At 49.6% G+C, this 19,603-nt stretch overlaps 1 protein-coding gene across 7 annotated transcripts in view; it reads left to right on the top strand.

Moving 5' to 3' along the window:
* Positions 1 to 19,603, top strand: part of PTK2 (protein tyrosine kinase 2) — a 299,153-nt gene that overhangs the window by 246,083 nt on the left and 33,467 nt on the right. For 6 of the 7 annotated variants that reach the window (XM_062187939.1, XM_062187942.1, XM_062187941.1 and 3 more), the window contains 4 exons: positions 3,270 to 3,381; positions 15,736 to 15,822; positions 17,307 to 17,444; positions 19,161 to 19,292. In XM_062187939.1, coding sequence (XP_062043923.1) covers positions 3,270 to 3,381; positions 15,736 to 15,822; positions 17,307 to 17,444; positions 19,161 to 19,292 — 469 coding nt within the window. Of the gene's footprint in view, positions 1 to 2,392; positions 2,702 to 3,269; positions 3,382 to 15,735; positions 15,823 to 17,306; positions 17,445 to 19,160; positions 19,293 to 19,603 lie in introns of those variants that run through there. The other variant, XM_062187945.1, reaches the window with a different exon arrangement.

Raw genomic sequence — 19,603 nt, forward strand, 5'->3', positions numbered from 1 at the left:
ATCCTCCACTGCACTCCCGGGCCACAACAGAGAGCTGGCCTGGAAGAGGGGCAACCGGGACAGAATCTGGCGCCCTGACCGGGACTAGAACCCGGTGTCCCGGTGCCGCAAGGCGGAGGATTAGCCTATTGAGAATGATTCATTCTTTACAACAGCAGTAGGGGTTGGCGTTTTGCGCAGCAGGTAAGGTGCGTGTTGGCAGGTGGGGAGGTGCTGGTTCTGGTTTGAGTTCTGGCCGCCCCACTTCTGAACAGCTCCCTGCTAACTCACCTGGGAGGCAGCAGATGATGGCCAAGTGCTTGGAGCCTGCACCCACACGGGAGACCCAGCTAGCGTTACAGGCATTCAGAGAGTGAACCAGTGGAGAGGAGATCTCTCTCTCATTCCCTCTCTCCCTCCCTCCCCACCTTTCAAATACAATTAATGCATTAATTAGCAGTGGCAGTTACCTTGTATGTATGTACATGCACCAACTCCTTCAGTAACCTTTTTAGGTATAGATATATTTGTTTATAATCGACGAGTATATATAGATAGATGGGTACTATATATAATCAAGGAGTTAACGTGTACCTTCCCAAGTTTCTTCTGGTAATGACGGGCACCTGGTTGAAGCCATCCATGTTAGGTCGTACAAAAGTTTCCACACCTGTTCCATACAGTTGTAATTTGATATTTGTTAATGTTAAGAGCTTTATATATCAGTGACCATGTGTTAGCAGGCATGTAAGAGTTAGTGTATCACTAACGCGTCCATACATGATTAAAGGATTTTCCAAAAGGCAGGTTTTTGTGTTACACTTCAAACTCAAATTATATTTTAATTTATTCAAAATACTTGGAACTCCTCATGGGAATGGTAGTCATTAACTACAGGGGATAGATATTTTATTGGAAATTTGTAATCACTCTTTTCATTTTTAAAAGCTTCTTGAATCTCAGAGGTATTGGATTGTCTAATTTTTATTTTTAAAAAAAGATTTATTTATTTATTTGAAAGGCAGAGGTGGGGGGTCTTCCATCCGCTAGTTCACTCCCCAGATGGCCGCAACGGCTGGAGCTGCGCCAAAATCCAAAGCCAGGAGTCAGGAACTTCCTCCAGGTCTTCCATGCGGATGCAGGGGCCCAAGGACCTGGGCCATCTTCTACTGCTTTCCCAGGCCACAGCAGAGAGCTGGATTGGAAGTGGAGCCAGCACCCATATAGGATGCCAACACTGCAGGTGGCAGCTTTACCTGCTACACCACAGCTCCACCTCCCTAATTTTCGTTATGGTTCTGAGAGAGGTAGTTAGAGAGGTACTCCGTTCTGTGAATGATGCTTGGACGGATAGAGTCATGTGTGGCAAAAGTATAGAGCCGTCAATTTAAGTATGCAAAGAAAACTGAAACGCGCAGGTGCTCATTTCCAAGCTGTGCTTCAGCTCTGCAGCACTTGTGCCCTCGGAGAGGTTTTGACCATGGCCTGCTGGGCCTGTCTGCCCTGATGCCTCAGAGGTCGGAATGCTGCTGGGGCCCGTCCAGAACAACCCAGGCACAGCTGTCTCCATCTCAGGACTCATCCTGTGTTTCAGGCTTGAGTCCTTCCCCACAGACAGAGCACCACAGAGACCTTATCATGTATACCTTGCACCAAACAGAAAGTTTGCAAACGCTTGGCAGGTGAGCAGCCCTGGAGCAAATGCCCTGTTAGAAAAGTTACACAGGGCCGGCATCGTGGCACAGTGGGTTAAGCCGCCAGCATGCAACGTGTTGCGGACACTTGGGGAGTGAACCAGCAGATGGAAAATCTCTGTCTCTCTCTCTCTCTCTCTCTCTCTCTTACTCTACCTTTCAAGTAAATAAGTAAATTAAAAAAAAAAAAAAGGTTATAGAACAGCCTCCACTTCACGACAAACGTAGCAGACATGCGCAAGCTGCTGTCTCAGGTCCCTCAGCACCTGAGCTGAGTGTTATTCTGGCTGAAGGAATAGGGCAGAGCCAACTAGCCCAGCCTGTCCCGCGTTACAGTGGTATCCTGGTCCCCAGACAGTGCGCGGCCACCTCCCAGCCACCCCACTCAACCAGGCTCACCCGGGCCTTGCACATGGATTGTTAGTTTCTTGGTGTTTGCTGAGTGGAGCAGAAGGAGACTAACATGTTGTGGGGGCAGGAGCTTTAAACGCGGACGTGATGGTTTCTTTGAGGAAGAGACAAGTCCTGCCCATCTGCGGTGATGGCTTGCTGACTCAGGGCAGTTATGCAATGAGTTCTGTCTGACTGTCCCTGACTGGGAAGGTGGCTGCGTGCACTGGTTTTGTGAGAAACAGCACTGCCGCCTCCAGCCCAGCAGGACTGTCTTTTTAAACAGCTGCGCAAACTCCCAGATTAGAAAGAGTCTGTGCTGCTGATGTCACTCTTTCCTGAGTAATTTGGGGTGGTTATTTACTGCACTGTATACCAGGGGGCCAGGAACTTGAGTGAGCTTCAGCATTAGAACTCTGGAGTTGAGGGCACGTAGAAGAGCTGTTGGCCATGTTAGGATGATGCCTGCAAAGACCTGCCACCCGCGGAAGCCCTGGGGAACCCACAAGGAGTAGGAAGCCAGCAGAGTCCGCTCCGTCTGCATTAGGAGTCTGGGGTGGCAAAGTGCCAAGACTCAGAGGCCGCCCAGCAGGCACTGAGGTGGCGGCCGGGCCGCGGGGCTGAGTGGGCGAGTGGCGGTAAGTAGCCGTGTTCCTGGCCACGGCATCTCTGCTGCGAAGCAGATGTCCTTTCAGAAGCGCCGGAACGCCTGTGCATTGTTCTTGTGTTTTGATCAGATCAGTACTGCCTAGGCTGGAAGAAGAGAGAAGTTGAGAAGTTGGGAAGTTGAGGGAGACGATTGGCCAGATTCCTAATGGATTGCATAATGAGCTGGTGTGGTCATGGTCTGTGGGAGCCTCCGTCCTCAGATGTGAGAGCGCCTGATAGAGTGCTGCTTGGGCTTGCTCAGCATGAGTGGGTCACACAGACGGCTCCTCGCGCCTGTCCCTCGTTTCTCTCCGGCGGCTCTTTTCTTGCCAGCTGCTGCTTAGCTTTTTCTGTGTTTAAATTGACTTGCATTTTTGGACCAGTGCTACTCTAGACTCATCTTGTGAAGAGTGAGAAACCTGATCTTTCTTCCCCCAGCGTGCAGGATCCTTCTGTTACTGCTGTCATCCAGCGTTAGCCGACCTGCGATGTGGCGTGGGGGGTCTGGTGTGCTAGCCTGGTTGTCACGCCCCTTAAATCCATGTGTTGTCTCTCTAGCACAGTCCTGGAGGAGGAGAAGGCTCAGCAAGAAGAACGCATGAGGATGGAGTCCAGACGACAGGCCACGGTGTCCTGGGACTCTGGAGGGGCTGACGAAGCACCACCCAAGGTAGCCAAGGCCCCAGCCCCAGTGCGGGAGCCACTTGTTAACCAGCTTGGCGATCTGTGGTGTTGGCAGCGTTGGCTGTGAGGAAAGCAGACGCCAGGACTCTGAGAGTGACCGTTACAATGCCTGTGATGCGGCCAGCTGCTTCCTGTCTGCGCCTCCTTGCACTCCCCGCAGGTGCATTTCAGGTGGAGGCTGCGCAGGCTGGGCAGTGGAATTGGATGGGATTGTAAAATGCACTTCCGGTTCTTTTCGCCTGCCCGCCTGCCTTGGGAAGGTTTTGTTTTGTTTTGTTTTGTTTTTGTTGGTTGTCTGAGATCTCCCTGATGATCCAGTCTGGATTAAAACATTAACTGGGACCAGGGGTTCTTTATTTAAAACGAGTCCAGTTCTAGCTGACCATATTCCTTTTGTTTGTGTTTTGTTTTTATTGAAAACTTCGTGTCCACTGTCTGCCTTTCTGTTGTCTGTCGCTGGGTGGTTTGTGTGGGAAAAAGAGCACTTTGTGCTTGCTGTGGTGTCCTTGGGAAGCCCTGCTGGCAGCATCCTTGGGTCTTGGCTGCCCGTTCACATCCAGATCCCTTCGTGGGCCTCTGCCTCCAGACAGGCAGCCGAGCCTTTCCACTCGCTGGGGTGGGCTGTGGCTGGGAATCTGGGCAGAGATGACCCTTAAACATTGTCCTGAGACTGACAGATATGCAGCATCTTTTGCTTTTGACAGGATGGTGTTCTTGGGTACAGGCAGGAATAATCCTAGTCAGACCTTTTCCTGCAGAGTCGGTAGATAACAGGCACTTGTGCAGTTAGTAATTACCTAGGGTTTAATATCTTACTAGCTGAAAGTATATTACATTTTGACAACTATTTACTTCATTTTGTTTTTTTTAATTTTGTTTTTGAAAAATGTTGAAAAAGTACTATTTAAATATTATACCAATTAAAATTTTTTTATTTTGATTTATTTTCTCTTTTATTCAAAAGGCAGAGACACTGAGAAACCTCCCATCCACTGGTTCACTTCTTAAGTGCTTGCAGCCACCATGGTGGGGCCCAGCCAGAGCCAGGAGCTGGGAGCTCAAACCACATGAGTGGCAGGGACCCAGATGCGACTGCCTCCCAGGGTACGCATTGCAGGGAGCGGGACCAGAAGCAGGACTTGGCAGTCATCCTGCTAGAGGAATGTGATCACTACACCAGATGCCCACCTCATTTTGTGCTAATTTTTTATCATAATGCCTGCTGACTTCGATTTCACGAGTTTGAACTGGGTGTCGGTAAGCACATCACCCATGTAAAGGGAATGCAGGTGCATAGCACAGTTCTGCAGAAGCGTAGAGGCAGCCAGTGCCTCAGTCCAGAGGCAAAACCACGTCACCTCACCTGCTGTGCTGGGCTCTGAGAAAGCCAGGACAGTTCTCTTGATTTCGTAGCAAATCCTTAGTGATCCACTGAAAATACAGAGAGCCCCTCATCCCGAGACCTCCGGCGCTTCGCCCCTGTAATTCAGTGGTGACTACGTAGCAGTTCAGTAGAGAGAGGAGGACACTGATTTCTTGAGCCTTCAAGGCAAGTGGGCCATTTCCTCTCGGGTCTTGCTGTTTACAGACAGATGGCTCTGGGCGAGTTACCTGCCTGCTCCAAACCTCACCTTTGTCATTTGCACAGTGACATTACTACTGCTCCCTGCCTCTCGGGATGCTGTGGAACGTTTCATTTATAGCACTTTATTTGAGCTTTACAGAAGTGCAGCATAGCCTGAAGTATTTGATAACTTTCCTGAAACTCATGCAATTCAACAACTTTTTCATCTAAACATTTTTCTATGCCACAATCTGTTGGATTTTTAATAATTCTGGCTAATTTTTAAAAATTTTAAGAGTCATGAGGCAGAGGTGGTTAGGCATTTTTGTTTTTCTAAGCTATTTGATTTTAAGTACAAAGACTAGTTCTACTTAACTTTTCAAGTCTCACATTTGTTTTTTAGAGATATTTTCACAGTGCGTATTTTGAGGCCCTTTCCATAGCCAAAGACTGTTCTGTCCTGCACCAGATGCACCTGTTTCAAACAGGCCAGCATACTTCCTGTCCCCCGCGGCTTGGGACACAGCCATGCCCATTAGTTTGTGTGTCGTTGCTGACTGGTCTCTCTCCAGGCAGGCAGAGTAGCTGTGACAAGCAGTATGGCCACACAGATTCATACTTTTAGTATTTGGCCTTTCAAGGCAAAATTTGGCAACCCCCAGAGTAAAAGTTTTAGTGACTAGAAAATCATGATAGTGCTGGGCTCACTTCGGGGCAGATTAGGTCCTGTGTGCAGTTGCACCTCTGTCAGGAGTTGAACAGGTCTGAAATGAGTCTGTTGTTCTCTTCAGTAGCTTCCCTGCCCTGTGAAATGGGCATTCTAGATCCTGTGAATTCTCATGGTTCTGCCTGTCATTTTTTAGGATAAATGTATTCCACTTAGATTTCTTAAGTTCAGGTGGGATTTCAGGCTTTTGCCGATAAATTTTGTGAACAATTAAAGAAAATGTGTAACATAGTTTAATTTTTTTAAAGGGAAATATTTTTCTCCCATTCATGGTTCTCAATTAAAAGCTTAATTATGCTGCTTCATGGCAGAAACATTACAGCATAAAGCCAATTAGAAACATGTACAGATCTGTGCTCTTGAATGAACAGTGGGTCATAGAAGAAATCAAAAGAAAAATCAAAAAACTGTTGAGGCGTTGTTTTGTTTTTCATACTATTTGTTGAAATGTTTACTTAGTGTAGAGTTAGTCTTCTGTGTATAAAGTTAATTGAAAATAGATCTGGCCGGCGCCACAGCTCAATAGGCTAATCCTCCACCTGCAGCGCCGGCACACCAGGTTCTAGTCCCAGTCGGGGCGCCGGATTCTGTCCCGGTTGCCCCTCTTCCAGTCCAGCTCTCTGCTGTGGCCCAGGAGGCAGTGGAGGATGGTCCAAGTGCTTGGGCCCTGCACCCCATGGGAGACCAGGAGAAGCACCTGGCTCCTGCCTTTGGATCAGCGCGGTGCGCTGGCCGCAGCGCGTGAGCCACGGAGGCCATTGGAGGGTGAACCAACAGCAAAGGAAGACCTTTCTCTCTGTCTCTCTCTCTCTCTCTCACTGTCCACTCTGCCTGTCAAAAAAAAAAAAAGAAAGAAAGAAAGAAAGAAAGAAAATAGATCTTAGTAAAAGATAACAAGACTAGGAGAGGGAAGAGGAAGAAGGGTAGGGGGGTACAGAGCAAAGAATCACTATCACTGTGTTGTTAAAGTTGTATTTATGAAGTGCATGAAGTTTGTATACCTTAAATAAAGGAAAAAGAAAATAAGGGGGAATACATCAATATAATATTCCAAATCCCCAGATATTAAAAAATATGAAATTGTAACAACTTTTCCATCTCAGAGGTGCCTTGTGAAGCTACATTCAGACAAGCAGATGCTCTTAGGACACATCCTGGCCACCAGCAGGGATCCGGAAAGATTTGTGATTGGGAAATGTGTCTTTACCCAGGTCATGGAAAACGCATATTGTGAAAAAACTAGGCATGCATTTCAAAGTATTTTTGCACCAAAATAAACTCATCCTTGTCAAAAACATTTTTTACAAAATGTAGACAGGTCTCTGCTCGTTTGACGCCAGTCTTCCATCTAGGGACCCTCTTTGCAGAGGTTTGCCGGGTACGAGCCTGGCATGAGCCTGGCATGAGCCTGGCACAGGAGGCTCCCGTTCCTGATTCCTTTCCATCTTGCCTGGTGCTGTCCTGCACGTCCCCGTTGGGACCTGGGACTCGCAGTCCCATGAAATCTCTCCTGCTCTCACACATTCAGGTGCTGACTGCCTTGTCCACAGTGTTGATTGCACTGAGAGGGCATCCCCTCAGTATAGGTCAGGCAGCAGCCACAGGCAAGACTTCCAGCTCACATGGAAATGACCTTGGGGGAGCAGTGCATATTCAGCATGAAGGTGTGGGAAGTGCCCAGGCATGGCCAAGAATAGCGCCGGCCAGCTTGCAAGCTGGACTGAACACTTGTTTTTCCAGACCCATTTCACTTTCCTTTTTTTTTTTTTTTTTTTTTTTTTTTTAAATAATTTATTTGAGAGGTAAAGTTAATAGAGAGAAAGGTCTCCCATCCACTGGTTCACTCCCCGAATGGCTGCAAAAGCTGGAGCTGGGCCAGTCTGGAGCCAGGAACTTCTCCCAGGTCTCCCATGGGGTGCAGGGCCCAAGCACTTGAGCCATCCTCCACTGCTTTCCCAGGCCACAGCAGAGAGCTGGATCGGAAGAGGGGCAGTCGGGACATCAACTGGCACTCAAATGGGATGCTGGCGCCACAGGCACAGGCTTAGCCTGCTGCGCCACAGCACTGGCCCTCCACTTCACTTTCCTTGTGTACAACGTCTCTGTATTATAGTCACAAGTGGAGCCTGGGTCCTCTGCCCGTAGACTGGAATGGGTCAGTGAATGCCTGCTAAGGAAACATGGTGAAACAGGGGTCAGATTATTGTGGGTCTTGGAGCTGGCATCGGAGGTGGCCTTGGCAGAGTTGGCCAGGTGCCAGTGCAGTCCCTGGCTGAGATGTAGCAGTGTCAGTACCAGCCATCAGTGGCCACTTCTCAGGTGCAGGGGCTGAAACAGCACCAGCAGAGCCAGGGGCTTGTCAGCTTGCTTTTTCATGGAAGACCAACTGACATGATGTTCACAGTTGCAGACTTGATAGACATTTTCTCAAGAAAGAAGCAAGCCTGCGGCCGGCACCATAACACAGCGATTTAATCCTCCACCTGCGGCGCCAGCATCCCACGTGGACACCGATTCTAGTCCTGGGGGCTCCTCTTCCAATCGAGTTCTCTGTTGTGGCCTGGGAAAGCAGTGGAGGATGTCCTGGGTGCTTGGGTCCCACGCCCACATGGGAGACCTGAAAGAAGCTCCTGGCTCCTGGCTTCTGGCTTTGGATTAGCACAGCTGCGGCCATTGTGGCCATTCGGGGAGTGAACCAGTGGAAGGAGGACCTTTCTCTCTTTCTCTCCCTATCACTGTCTGTAGCTCTGCCTCTCCAATAAATAAATAAAAAATCTTAAAAAAAAAAAAAGAAGCAAGGCTGTCACATCAAAAAAAGAACTGATAGCCGGTGCCGCAGCTCAATAGGCTAATCCTCTGCCTTGCGGCGCCGGCACACCGGGTTCTAGTCCCAGTCAGGGCGCTGGATTCTGTCCCGGTTGCCCCTCTTCCAGGCCAGCTCTCTGCTGTGGCCAGGGAGTGCAGTGGAGGATGGGCCAAGTGCTTGGGCCCTGCACCCCCATGGGAGACCAGGAGAAGCACCTGGCTCCTGCCTTCAGATCAGTGCGGTGCACCGGCCGCGGCGGCCATTGGAGGGTGAACCAACGGCAAAAAGGAAGACCTTTCTCTCTGTCTCTCTCTCTCTCACTGTCCATTCTGCCTGTCAAAAAAAAGAACTGATAGTATCTGTTACCCATGATAAGATTAGTTTTCAAGGAAAAATGAGAATTTTTAAAAACCACCTTTATGATCTTGATAGCCTCCCAATTCTTGCGCTCTTCTGATGTACTCTGAGCAACATTAACAAATGTAATTTTTTAAGTACATCTGTTGTATACTGAAATGCATCAACATTAGCAAGATCTCAGTGAAGCAGCAATTTCCAGTTCCAGAATCACTCCTGGGTAAAAGATCCATTCAGAATACAAGATAGAACAGTGGATTTAGTATAGCAGATGGCGGCACAGTGTCCCCTGAAGAAACTTGCACTGTTGAGTTTTGGCTATAGTATCAAACCATCTCCGCCTTGTGCCCACAAAACCTGTTGAAATACACCCTCGTTCAGCATCAAAGCTTCGCGAGGCAGTTTCTTCACGATGCTGTGCGGAAACAGCACGTCCCAGCCAGCTGCGGGAGATGGCACAACCAGCGGCTTGTGGCACAGTGGTTTCAGCCACCACTTGACACCGGTTTGAATTCCTGCTGCTCCACTTCCCATCCAGCTCCCTGCTAATGTACCACATGCTTCAGAAAGCAGTGGAAGATGGCCCACGTGCTTGGGCCCCTGCCACACACATGAGACCAGGATGGAGTTCCTGGCTCCTGGCTTTGGCCTGGACCAGCCGAACCAGTGGATGGAAGATCAATCTCTTTCTCTCTCTGTCTCTTTCTCTTTTTCTTTGTCTCTTTCTCTTCTCTTCTCTCTTATTCTGCCTTTCAAATAAATAAGTAAATCAGAGAGGACACATCTGATACAAATACAGAAACATGAGATTTACACAAATGGAAAAGGTACTATCCTTAGCTGGTATTTTGGGATAGGGAGGATTAAAAATGGGAGTATTTTTAAAACATGATGAATCTGTTGTAAGTGTGTTGTTGTAATTTTTAGTAATGTAAATATTGATGAGTATGTTCCAGAAAACAAAAGCTCTTAGAATGCTCATTGGTTTTTAAGAATGTAAAGGGGTCTTGGGGTCTTGAAAGTAAAATCTTTGAGCATAGCTGCGTTGTCTCGGTATTCCTCAACTCTGGTCAAACCCAGCACTGCATTTATGGAGAGCACTGGTATTGTATCACACTTAGTAATCCTGAGATACAGTGCATTGGTAACAGGGCGACTCCCCAAGTTCAGAGTATCATCACAAGGATTCCAGTGTAGGAGACCTCGTAACGACACAGGAGAAACAAAAGGAGAGTGGCTTATGAAAACGACGTGCACACATGTGTACAACACTCGGTCTGGTTGCACTGGGAGGCTTGGGGATGTAGCCATGGCTTCACCATGAACCCAGCAGCTACAAGTGCAGACCCAGTAGCCACCTCTGGTATGAGGATTATTGGTCTTGGTGACATAGTTTTCTAGAATGGTGAGAAAATCTTGGTGAAGCTCAAATGAAACAAAGTAAAATTGTCCATCAGTACACACAGCTGTTGCTGTTCTGGAAGGTTAATTGTCTGATGAACTATGCAAAATGCCATTTGTTACGTGTAGAAGTGGAGTTGGTTGAAGGCCCAGATAACAGGGATTTTGGTTGTTACTGTTGTTCTGCCTGGGGCAAGTGCCGTGGGTGTGGAGCAAGGCCTGTTCCTGCCTGCACTGTCCTCCCGAAGCCCCACCTGTCTGGCCTCCACCCTAGTGCAGTAGAACCTCAGGGCCTTGAGGGAGCAGTGCCACACAGTTAAGAATTTCTGGTTAAGCATATCAGCTTCTCCCTTTTCCCTCCTCAGCTGGGAGTATTTCAGTACAAATTCCCTCTGTTCCATATTTCGGTTTATTAAAGCCCCAGTTCCTGTCTTAGAGGGGCTGTGAAGTGAGCCTGCTAACTCACAGCACTTGGGAGATGTGTATGAGCAGCTCTCCAGACCTGACGTCCACAGCTTCATCTTCACAGCCGCTCTGGGAGGAGCTGCAGGTGTAGTGGGCACAGAAGGCACAGGAGGTGGAGTGCCCTCCCATCCTGCTCTGGGCTCTCAGAGGGGATGGAAGCAGAGCCGTCCTGGCCACACATGTGTACATCTTCACAGTTGTGGTTCGGAGGGTTAATTGCCCATCTGTGTTGGTATGTGAAAGCGGAGCTGGTCTTGAATCTCTGGTGTCTTGGTACAGTTGTCTGTCATAGGATGTAGTTTCATCTTCCTCTGATTCTTATTTTTAAATGGAATCCTTGTAGATGTTATCATTTGCTGTGTGTTTAGGCATCTGAGTGACCGTGGGAGGTGATTTAGAGCAGTCATTCTTTGGTCTGTTGCTCTTTTTGTCGAGTAAGAAGCGTGCTTGTCATGGGTAGCATCTCACGGCAGGTTTGGAATTCCACCTGTTCAGATCACCCCGCCCCCTGCACCACGCTGAGGTGCAGGTGGCAGTATGGCTTCCTAGCCTCATTGTCCAAGTGAGCCAGTTGGTGTGAAGTGCCCAGTTCAGTGCACAGGATACATGGAGCCAGCGACAACTGTTTGTATTTTCCCATTGCACATGCCGCTCTGCAGACTGGGGCCAGAGTCCATGACTCACAGCTGCCAGCTCTGCGTACTGCTCTAATTCTTGCCTCTGCATCTTCCAGTACTTGGATGCCAAGAGCATTTGATCCAGGAATCCTTTCCTGTACACTGGGGATGGGTTTTATTCTTATTTAATTTAAAATGGTTTTTTAAAGTTTTTAAAATTTATTTTGAATGTCATAATTACAGAAGAAGAGGAGACAGAGTGAGAGAACTTGCATCTGTTGGTTCACTCCCCAAATGGCCACAACAACCAGTGTGCCAGGCCAGGCCAGGCCAAAACCAGCAGCCAGGAGCTTCATCAGTCTCCCATGTAGGTGGCAGGGGCCAAAGCACTTGGGCCATCTTCCCGTGCTTTTCCCAGGCCATTAGGAGGGCACTGGTTCAGAGGTGGAGCACCCCGGACTCAAACCAGTGTCCAAGTGGGATTTCAGCATTGCAGGCAGTGGTCTTAGCTGCCATGTCACAACACCGGCCCCACCCATATACCATTATTTTAAAAGATTGGTTTATTTATATGAAAGAGTAACAGATAAGGAGAGATCTTCCGTTCACTGGCTTACTCCCCAAGTGGCTATAACCACTGAGGGAGGGGTAGGCTCTCCAGACCTTCTTGGGCCAGCTTCTACTGCCTTCCTGGGCACGTTAGAAGGAAGCCGGATCAGAAGCAGAGCACCAGAACACAATCCAGCTCTCCAGTGTGGAATGCCAGCATGGCAGGTAGCCTGCTGTGCCACAGTGCTGGACCCCTTGTATAACTGTTGTTAATGCTGACATAACAACACCTGCCTACAAGTATTGCCACTCAAATTCTTTTGTTTTTTAACCTTTTAAATCAGCACAACCACTTTTGCAAATTAAACATTTAAAAGTATAAATCGGGGGGCCAGCACTGGGTCACTGTGATTTAAGCCTCTGCCTGCGATGCCAGCATTCCATATGAGCAGGGTTCGAGTCCTGGTTGCTTCACTTCAGATCCAGCTGCCTGCTAATGTGCCCAGAAAAGCAGCAGAAGGTGGCCCACGTGCCTGGGCCCCTGCACCCATGTGGGAGACCCAGTTGCAGTTCCAGGCTCCTGGCCTTTGCCTTGCCCATCCCCAGTTGGCATGGCCATTTGGGGAGTGGACTAGGGGATGGAAGATCCATGGTTCTCTCCTCCCCACCCCACCCCCGCCTTTGTCTCTCTAACTTTGCCTTTCAAATAAACAAATCTTTTTAAAAATTTTTAAGAGTATAAATCTGAAAGATAGTCTGTAGGCTTCCTAGAATATACTTCAGAAATCCCTGTCCTCACAGGTAACGCCTTCCCGTGTAGCATTCTGGGGAGTCCATGCTCACTTTTAGCTGCGTGTGAAGCAGACTAAGTGTGCAACGCTGGTTGACATGTAAAAGGGCAGGGAAGCTTCCGCTGTGAGGAGTTTAAGGACTCACGATAGAGGGCTCAAGCAAGTGCCAGAGCAGCTGCCGTCCAGGCAAGGGCTGAGAAGGGCTGCACAGAGAGCGGACTTGTGTTTCTGTGAGGCTGGTGAAAACGGAAAGCAGCGTTCAAGACACGTGTTCTCCACGTCAAGGGTGGGCACAGCGTGAACAGAGCAGTGAGGGCTGAGACTGCTTTCAGAGACCAAATGCATTGTGGACTGCGCAGAGCAAAGCCCGTCAGCCAGAGCCATGGGGCAGACACTGAGGAGTGGGATTTCAGCCCGTTTCCTCTTGTTCCGGTCTTCATGTGGCTGCGGTGGAGTGGACCTCCATGGCCTCATGTGGCTGTGGTGGAGTGGGGAGTGGATCTCCATGGACTCACGTGGCGTGGCTGCGGTGGAGTGGACCTCCATGGCCTCACGTGGCTGCGGTGGAGTGGACCTCCATGGCCTCACGTGGCTGCGGTGGAGTGGGCCTCCATGGCCTCACGTGGCTGCGGTGGAGTGGACCTCCATGGCCTCACGTGGCTGCGGTGGAGTGGACCTCCATGGCCTCACGTGGCTGCGGTGGAGTGGGGAGTGGACCTCCATGGCATCACGTGGCTGCGGTGGAGTGGGGAGTGGACCTCCATGGCATCACGTGGCTGCGGTGGAGTGGACCTCCATGGCCTCACGTGGCTGCGGTGGAGTGGGGAGTGGACCTCCATGGCCTCACGTGGCTGCAGTGGAGTGGACCTCCATGGCCTCACGTGGCTGCGGTGGAGTGGACCTCCATGGCCTCACGTGGCTGCGGTGGAGTGGGGAGTGGACCTCCATGGCCTCACGTGGCTGCAGTGGAGTGGACCTCCATGGCCTCACGTGGCTGTGGTGGAGTGGGCCTCCATGGCCTCACGTGGCTGCAGTGGAGTGGGGAGTGGACCTCCATGGCCTCATGTGGCTGTGGTGGAGTGGACCTCCATGGCCTCATGTGGCTGCGGTGGAGTGGACCTCCATGGCCTCACGTGGCTGCGGTGGAGTGGACCTCCATGGCCTCACGTGGCTGCGGTGGAGTGGACCTCCATGGCCTCACGTGGCTGTGGTGGAGTGGGCCTCCATGGCCTCACGTGGCTGCGGTGGAGTGGGGAGTGGACCTCCATGGCCTCACGTGGCTGTGGTGGAGTGGACCTCCATGGCCTCACGTGGCTGCGGTGGAGTGGACCTCCATGGCCTCACGTGGCTGCGGTGGAGTGGACCTCCATGGCCTCACGTGGCTGCGGTGGAGTGGATCTCTGTGTTGCTGCTGTCCTCAGGTTTTAGGTTTTATGAGCTTCCGTCTTTCAGCCTCTGTTTCTGACTAAATCTTTTTGCTGTGAACTCTGACTTCATTTCTCTCACAAGCAACATGAGAATTTCAGAGCTGAAGATCTGGTCCCAACCTCATTCTATAGTTGAGTAAATAAAGGCCGGTCAGGTTGAAGACTGCCCATGACCTACAGCCAGGAAGTCGCAGAGCCAGTGGGTCCCTGCCCCCAGCTCCCTTGGCCTGAATGCTCTAATACAGCTCTCTCTCTGTGACCAAGGAATCACATAAACGTGGCTCTTGGTGACTGGCTTCTTTCATTTAGCGTATTTTCAGAATTCATTCATGTTGTGTTGTATGTCAGTACTTCATTCTGTCTGATGAGCAAACAGCATTCCATGTATGGTCCACTGCACCTTGCTTACCGTCCTTAGTCAGCAGGCATCTAGATTGTTTCCAGGTTTCGCCGTTCTGAGCCCTGCTGCCAAGATCTTGCAGTCTGTGTACGTGGCAAACATCTCTGTCTCTCTGATGGATGAACTCGAAGGTGGAATCGCCAGCTCCTCTGGCGATTCGCATTCAGGGTCCTTAGGAACCGCCGTACCGTCCTCCACAGCAAGTGTGCTGTGTCACAGTCCCACAGGAGTCCCAGTTTCTCCATGTCCTCTCCTGGCCTTGCTCTTCATTTTCTGTCTTGTTAGAATGAACCCTCCTAGGGACTAGAGAGGGGCAGCTCATCGTGAATGTGCGCTGCGCATCCCTGTGCCTCTGGGGCCCGAGGAGCCCCTTGCTGCCTCCTGGACCATGTCTTCTTTCGGTCTGCTCCTGTCCTCTGCCCACATTTTCACTAGATTCTTTGTCATGTTATCACTGATGTAGAAAAATCATTTAATCTGGATATGAATCCATTACCAGAAGGATGATTTGCTTGCCTTTGCTTCCATTCTTCTTTGTTGTTAAAGATCCCTTGACTTACCTGAAAGGCAGAGTTACAGAAAGATTTCCTGTCTGGTTCACCCTCCAGATGTTTGCAGTGGCTGGGGCTGGGCCTGGCTGAAGCTAGGAGCCTAGACTGCCATCCATGTCTCCATGTGGGTGCAGGGGCCCAAGCATTTGGGCCATCTTCCACTGCTTTCCCAGGCACATTAACAGGGAGCTGGGTCAGATGGGACTGGAACCAGTGCTCCTACGGGATGTGAGCGTTGCTGGCTGCACCACAACATTGCTCCTTTTCTTCCATTCTTTATCTTGTCTTTTTTTTTTTTTTTCCTTTCTTCATGATGTCATGTGCAACACAGAAGCTTTTCATTTTAATAAAGTCCAGTTTATCTTCTTTGCTTTCAGAAGCTGTGCTATCGCATCTTAGCTAGGAAATGATTGTCTCACACACTCTCCCAAAGCTTCTGGCAGTCTTGGAGCCTGGGCTCTGCGTCTGGGTGTGTGGTCCGCTGCGTTATTTTGTGTGTTGTGGAGGAGGAGCCAGACTGCACATTCCACTTGTAAATATCTAGTTACTCAGGATCACTGGCTGCAAGGACTGCTCCTTCCCCAAGTGTTTCTTCCTTTATACCGAGCTGTACTGCAGAAATGCATGGCTGTGTTTCTCCGAGGTTGAAGCTCATTCCTGTGCTGCTCTTTTGGTTTGTTCACAGCCCAGCAGACCCGGCTACCCCAGTCCAAGGTCCAGTGAAGGATTTTACCCCAGCCCGCAGCACTTGGTCCAGACCAACCACTACCAGGTACGTGTGCTGTCACAAGCAGAAACACACTTGTAGAGGCAGGAGGGTGCTTTGTGGGATTTTTACTTCTTACCTATATACTTGTCAATAAGATTGGCGATCAGAAAGCCAAGACAGTGTCACCCTGCGCCTTACATCAGTGACTATTGTCTTGACACTCCACCCAGAGAGCACTCTGACTCCCTCCGTCTGCGGGCAGGCAGGATAGTCCCCTCCTGCTTTCTCAGAGGCAGAGTGAATGAGGTGGGCAGGAACACGGTTGAGGCTCTCAGATGCCATGTGGACAGCTCTGGGGAAGTATTTCTTAGCAGGCACACTTCCAGTACAGATTTTAAAAAGAATGTACTTAGAAGAAAAGGACCTGAAGCAAAATTAATAAGTTTCTGTTGGCTTTGGGTTTGCTTCACTGAGGCATGGTTACCTCCAGGGAGGTACACAGATCTTATCCCAGACAGACACCTGCCCCAGTGTATCCTAGACTACTGTATCCTAGACTACCCAGCCCCTCCTCCCAAGGAGCAGCCACTCTTCTGCTATCTAGTCCCAGGTATGCTCCTTGCCTAGTGTAGAATTTTACACAAATGATTGAAAGGTATGTCATGTTAGGAAATAGGAATTTGGCTGTGCTTTATCTCTTTCCGGAGAAATCCACTAATAACCCTTTGCCATACTGTACTAGCCTGTAAGGCTCTGAAAGCAAATACTGACTGTGTGCTCTCTCTGTTGATGAGAGAGGGAGCCAGTGCAAGAAACCCTGATTGTCAGTGTGCCCTGAAATTTTTCCCTCCCTACTGAGTGTCTTCTATCTGCCTTAGTCATTGTTGTTGGAACTTGAGAGCAGGACTTCCCCCATTGTCAGCCCCCAGATCATTAGGGACACACGTTCCTGTGTGTGTGTGTCTCGATTGTTCTTGTTGCTGGGCAGGAAAGGGTTACCCTAGGGCAGCACCTGGGCCCAGCTAGTTTTGTGGCTTTCTGTTCCTTTAGCATCCAGAGTGGTCTGCTCTGATAATTTTGGTAAGTGTGGAATTCAAAAATAAATTATTCTTATTTCTCAATTTATTTTTGCATTAATTGTCTAATGTAGCTATAACAACTCCACTTCCTTGAGGCTCTCATGGAGAATCCCATTCCTCGCCTCACCAGCTTCCAGAGGCCACGCGCATCTTTGCTCATGGTCCCCTGACTCCGTGTTCAAAGCCAGCGGTTCAGCCTCTGACCACTGTCCAGGAGTCGCATGCCCCTCCCCCTCCTCCCTGCTCCCCTCCTGTGCTGTTCAGGGCTGCTGTGATCACAGCCTAGGATAGTCCAGGATAATGTCTGCCACTTGGGAGCTGTGGCTTCCAGTCACGTCTGCCGTGTAAGGACGCGTCTGGCAGTGCCGTGTTCTGCCTACCACTGGATACTTGGCCATTTCAGTTACTTTCTTTGATGCAAAAGTGATGTTACAGCAAAGTGTCCCCTCCCTCTGCACCCACTTGCAGGGCTCTGGCTACCCTGGCTCACATGGAGTCACAGCCATGGCTGGCAGCGGCTACCCAAGTCAAGCATCTCTTTTGGACCAAACAGACTCCTGGAATCACAGAGCCCAGGAGATGCCCATGTGGCAGCCCAGCACGGAGGTACATTGCTGTTCTTGGGCTTCTCTTTGAATGTGGCTTAAGGTACCTTGTATTTCTAAATCCTAAAATTTCTTGATTTTGATGAATGAATTCTGAAATCAAGATAATCCATCTATTCAAATGTTTTGTAGTTTTATGAGTTTTTTAATCTTTTACAAGCTTTTCTCTATTTTAAAGAAAGACACGCACACACACGCACACACACATATTTCTACCTACTGGTTAATTTACCAAATGTCCACAACAGCTGGGGCTGGGCCAGGAGCCAGGACCCCAATCCGTATCTCTCATATGGGTGGCAGGGACCCTGCTACTTGATCCGTTACAGAGGTGGGGAATGTTTCTTCTACTGAGGGCCATTTGAATATTTATAACACTCGCGGGCCTTACAGGATTATCAACTTAAAAGTTAGGCTGCCATAGATTTATTGAATGTTGAGTCCTATCTGCACTTGGCTTGGCAGGGCCAGGCCACATGATCTAGCAGGTCTTCACACGGCCGCTGGCTGGACGTTCCCCACCCGGACCCATTGCCTCCCAGGATGCACTTGGCTTGGCAGGGCCAGGCCACACGATCTAGCAGGTCTTCACAAGGCCGCTGGCTGGACGTTCCCCACCCGGACCCATTGCCTCCCAGGATGCACGTTAGTAGGAAACAAACTGGGGAGCAAAGTGGTGACTGAGACCCAAGCATGCCGGAGTGGGGCACCAGTGTCCCAAGCAGCATCTAAACTGCCAAGCCAAAGGCCCACTCCTGTGAGTTTTCATTTTTTTTAACTAAAAGAAATACCCAAGAATAAATGCTGTAATTGTTATTCTATTCATTTGAAAGGCAGGCTCTAAGTTGCATATAATTAGTATATACGTAAGGCTTTGGTGAGGGGCAGGGGTAGCGGGCAAGAAGAAAGACTTCAGTTAAAGCTTAGGAATTTTTACACAACTTTTCCGGTAAAACCAAGAGCCACTCACAGAATATTAGAAAGTATGGATTGGCAGATGAAGCCACCATTTAGGCTGCCTGCTTGCTACGCTAGGGCAGCTGCTCTGCTCCACACCCAGCGCCCTGCCACCTGCCAGTGCACCTGGGAAGCAGTGCACGGTGCCTTAAATACTTGAGTTCCTGCCACCCACCTGGGAGACCCAGATGGAATTCCTGGGTCCTGGCTTCAGCCTCACCCTGCCCTCAGCTGTTGTAGCCGTTTGGGAGTGAACCAGCACGTGGAAGATCAGTATCTCTGTCTCCCTTTCTCTCTCTCCCTCCCTCCCTCTCTCTCTCTCTCTCCTTCCCCCTTCCCCTCCCCCCCCCCCCCGTCATTTCAAATAATATAATAAGCTGTAACATTTTTTTTTTATTTAGGGGCAAGTGTTTAGTCTAGCATTAAGATGTGGGTTAAGAGTATATTTAGGCCTTCTATTTACTTCTGTTTTTTTTCTGTTCTTACTACAATTGATAATGTATTCTTCCCGTGTATCTTGGATTACTTCTTTTAGATTAGATCACTACAAGCGAGTCTATGAGCTCAGTAATTAAATATCTTTTAAAGGTGCTTGACACACGTGGTGTTGCAAGCCCCAGAAAAGTTCACACACGCAGAGTGTAAGGGGGTCTCTGTCCTCCACCCTTGCTATTTTGCTTAACTTTCTGGAAGACGCACAAAGTTAGGGCATGGGGACAGACTGAGCGGCCTGGACAAGCTGTTTTCAACTCTCCCCCAGGACTCTGCAGCCCTGGATCTCCGGGGGATGGGGCAGGTGTTGCCAGCCCACCTGATGGAGGAGCGGCTGATCCGACAGCAACAGGAAATGGAAGAAGACCAGCGCTGGCTGGAGAAAGAAGAGAGATTTCTGGTACTTGTTTCCGGGAAGGTTTCTTCTACTTTTTATACCCTGTTAGAGTCTACTATATTCCAAATGCTTCCAAATTTCATCTTTTCTAAAGCCATAGAGTGAGCTTTACATCTAGTCCCTAAATCACTAAAGTTTCGGTAGTGGAATGTGGGCTCGAATATGAGCATCTCTCTGGTTTTTGCATCACTGGTTGCCGACTCAGAAACGACTCCCACTGGTGGGTCAGCTCACGTGGAGGACACTGGTCTGGCCCTGCGGCTGTGGTACAGCACTGCTGGAGGCCCCGATTGGCCTTCCTTGGCATCGCTCTT

The sequence above is a fragment of the Lepus europaeus genome, chromosome 4 (assembly GCF_033115175.1).
Source record: "Lepus europaeus isolate LE1 chromosome 4, mLepTim1.pri, whole genome shotgun sequence".
NCBI classification, from domain to species: domain Eukaryota; kingdom Metazoa; phylum Chordata; class Mammalia; order Lagomorpha; family Leporidae; genus Lepus; species Lepus europaeus.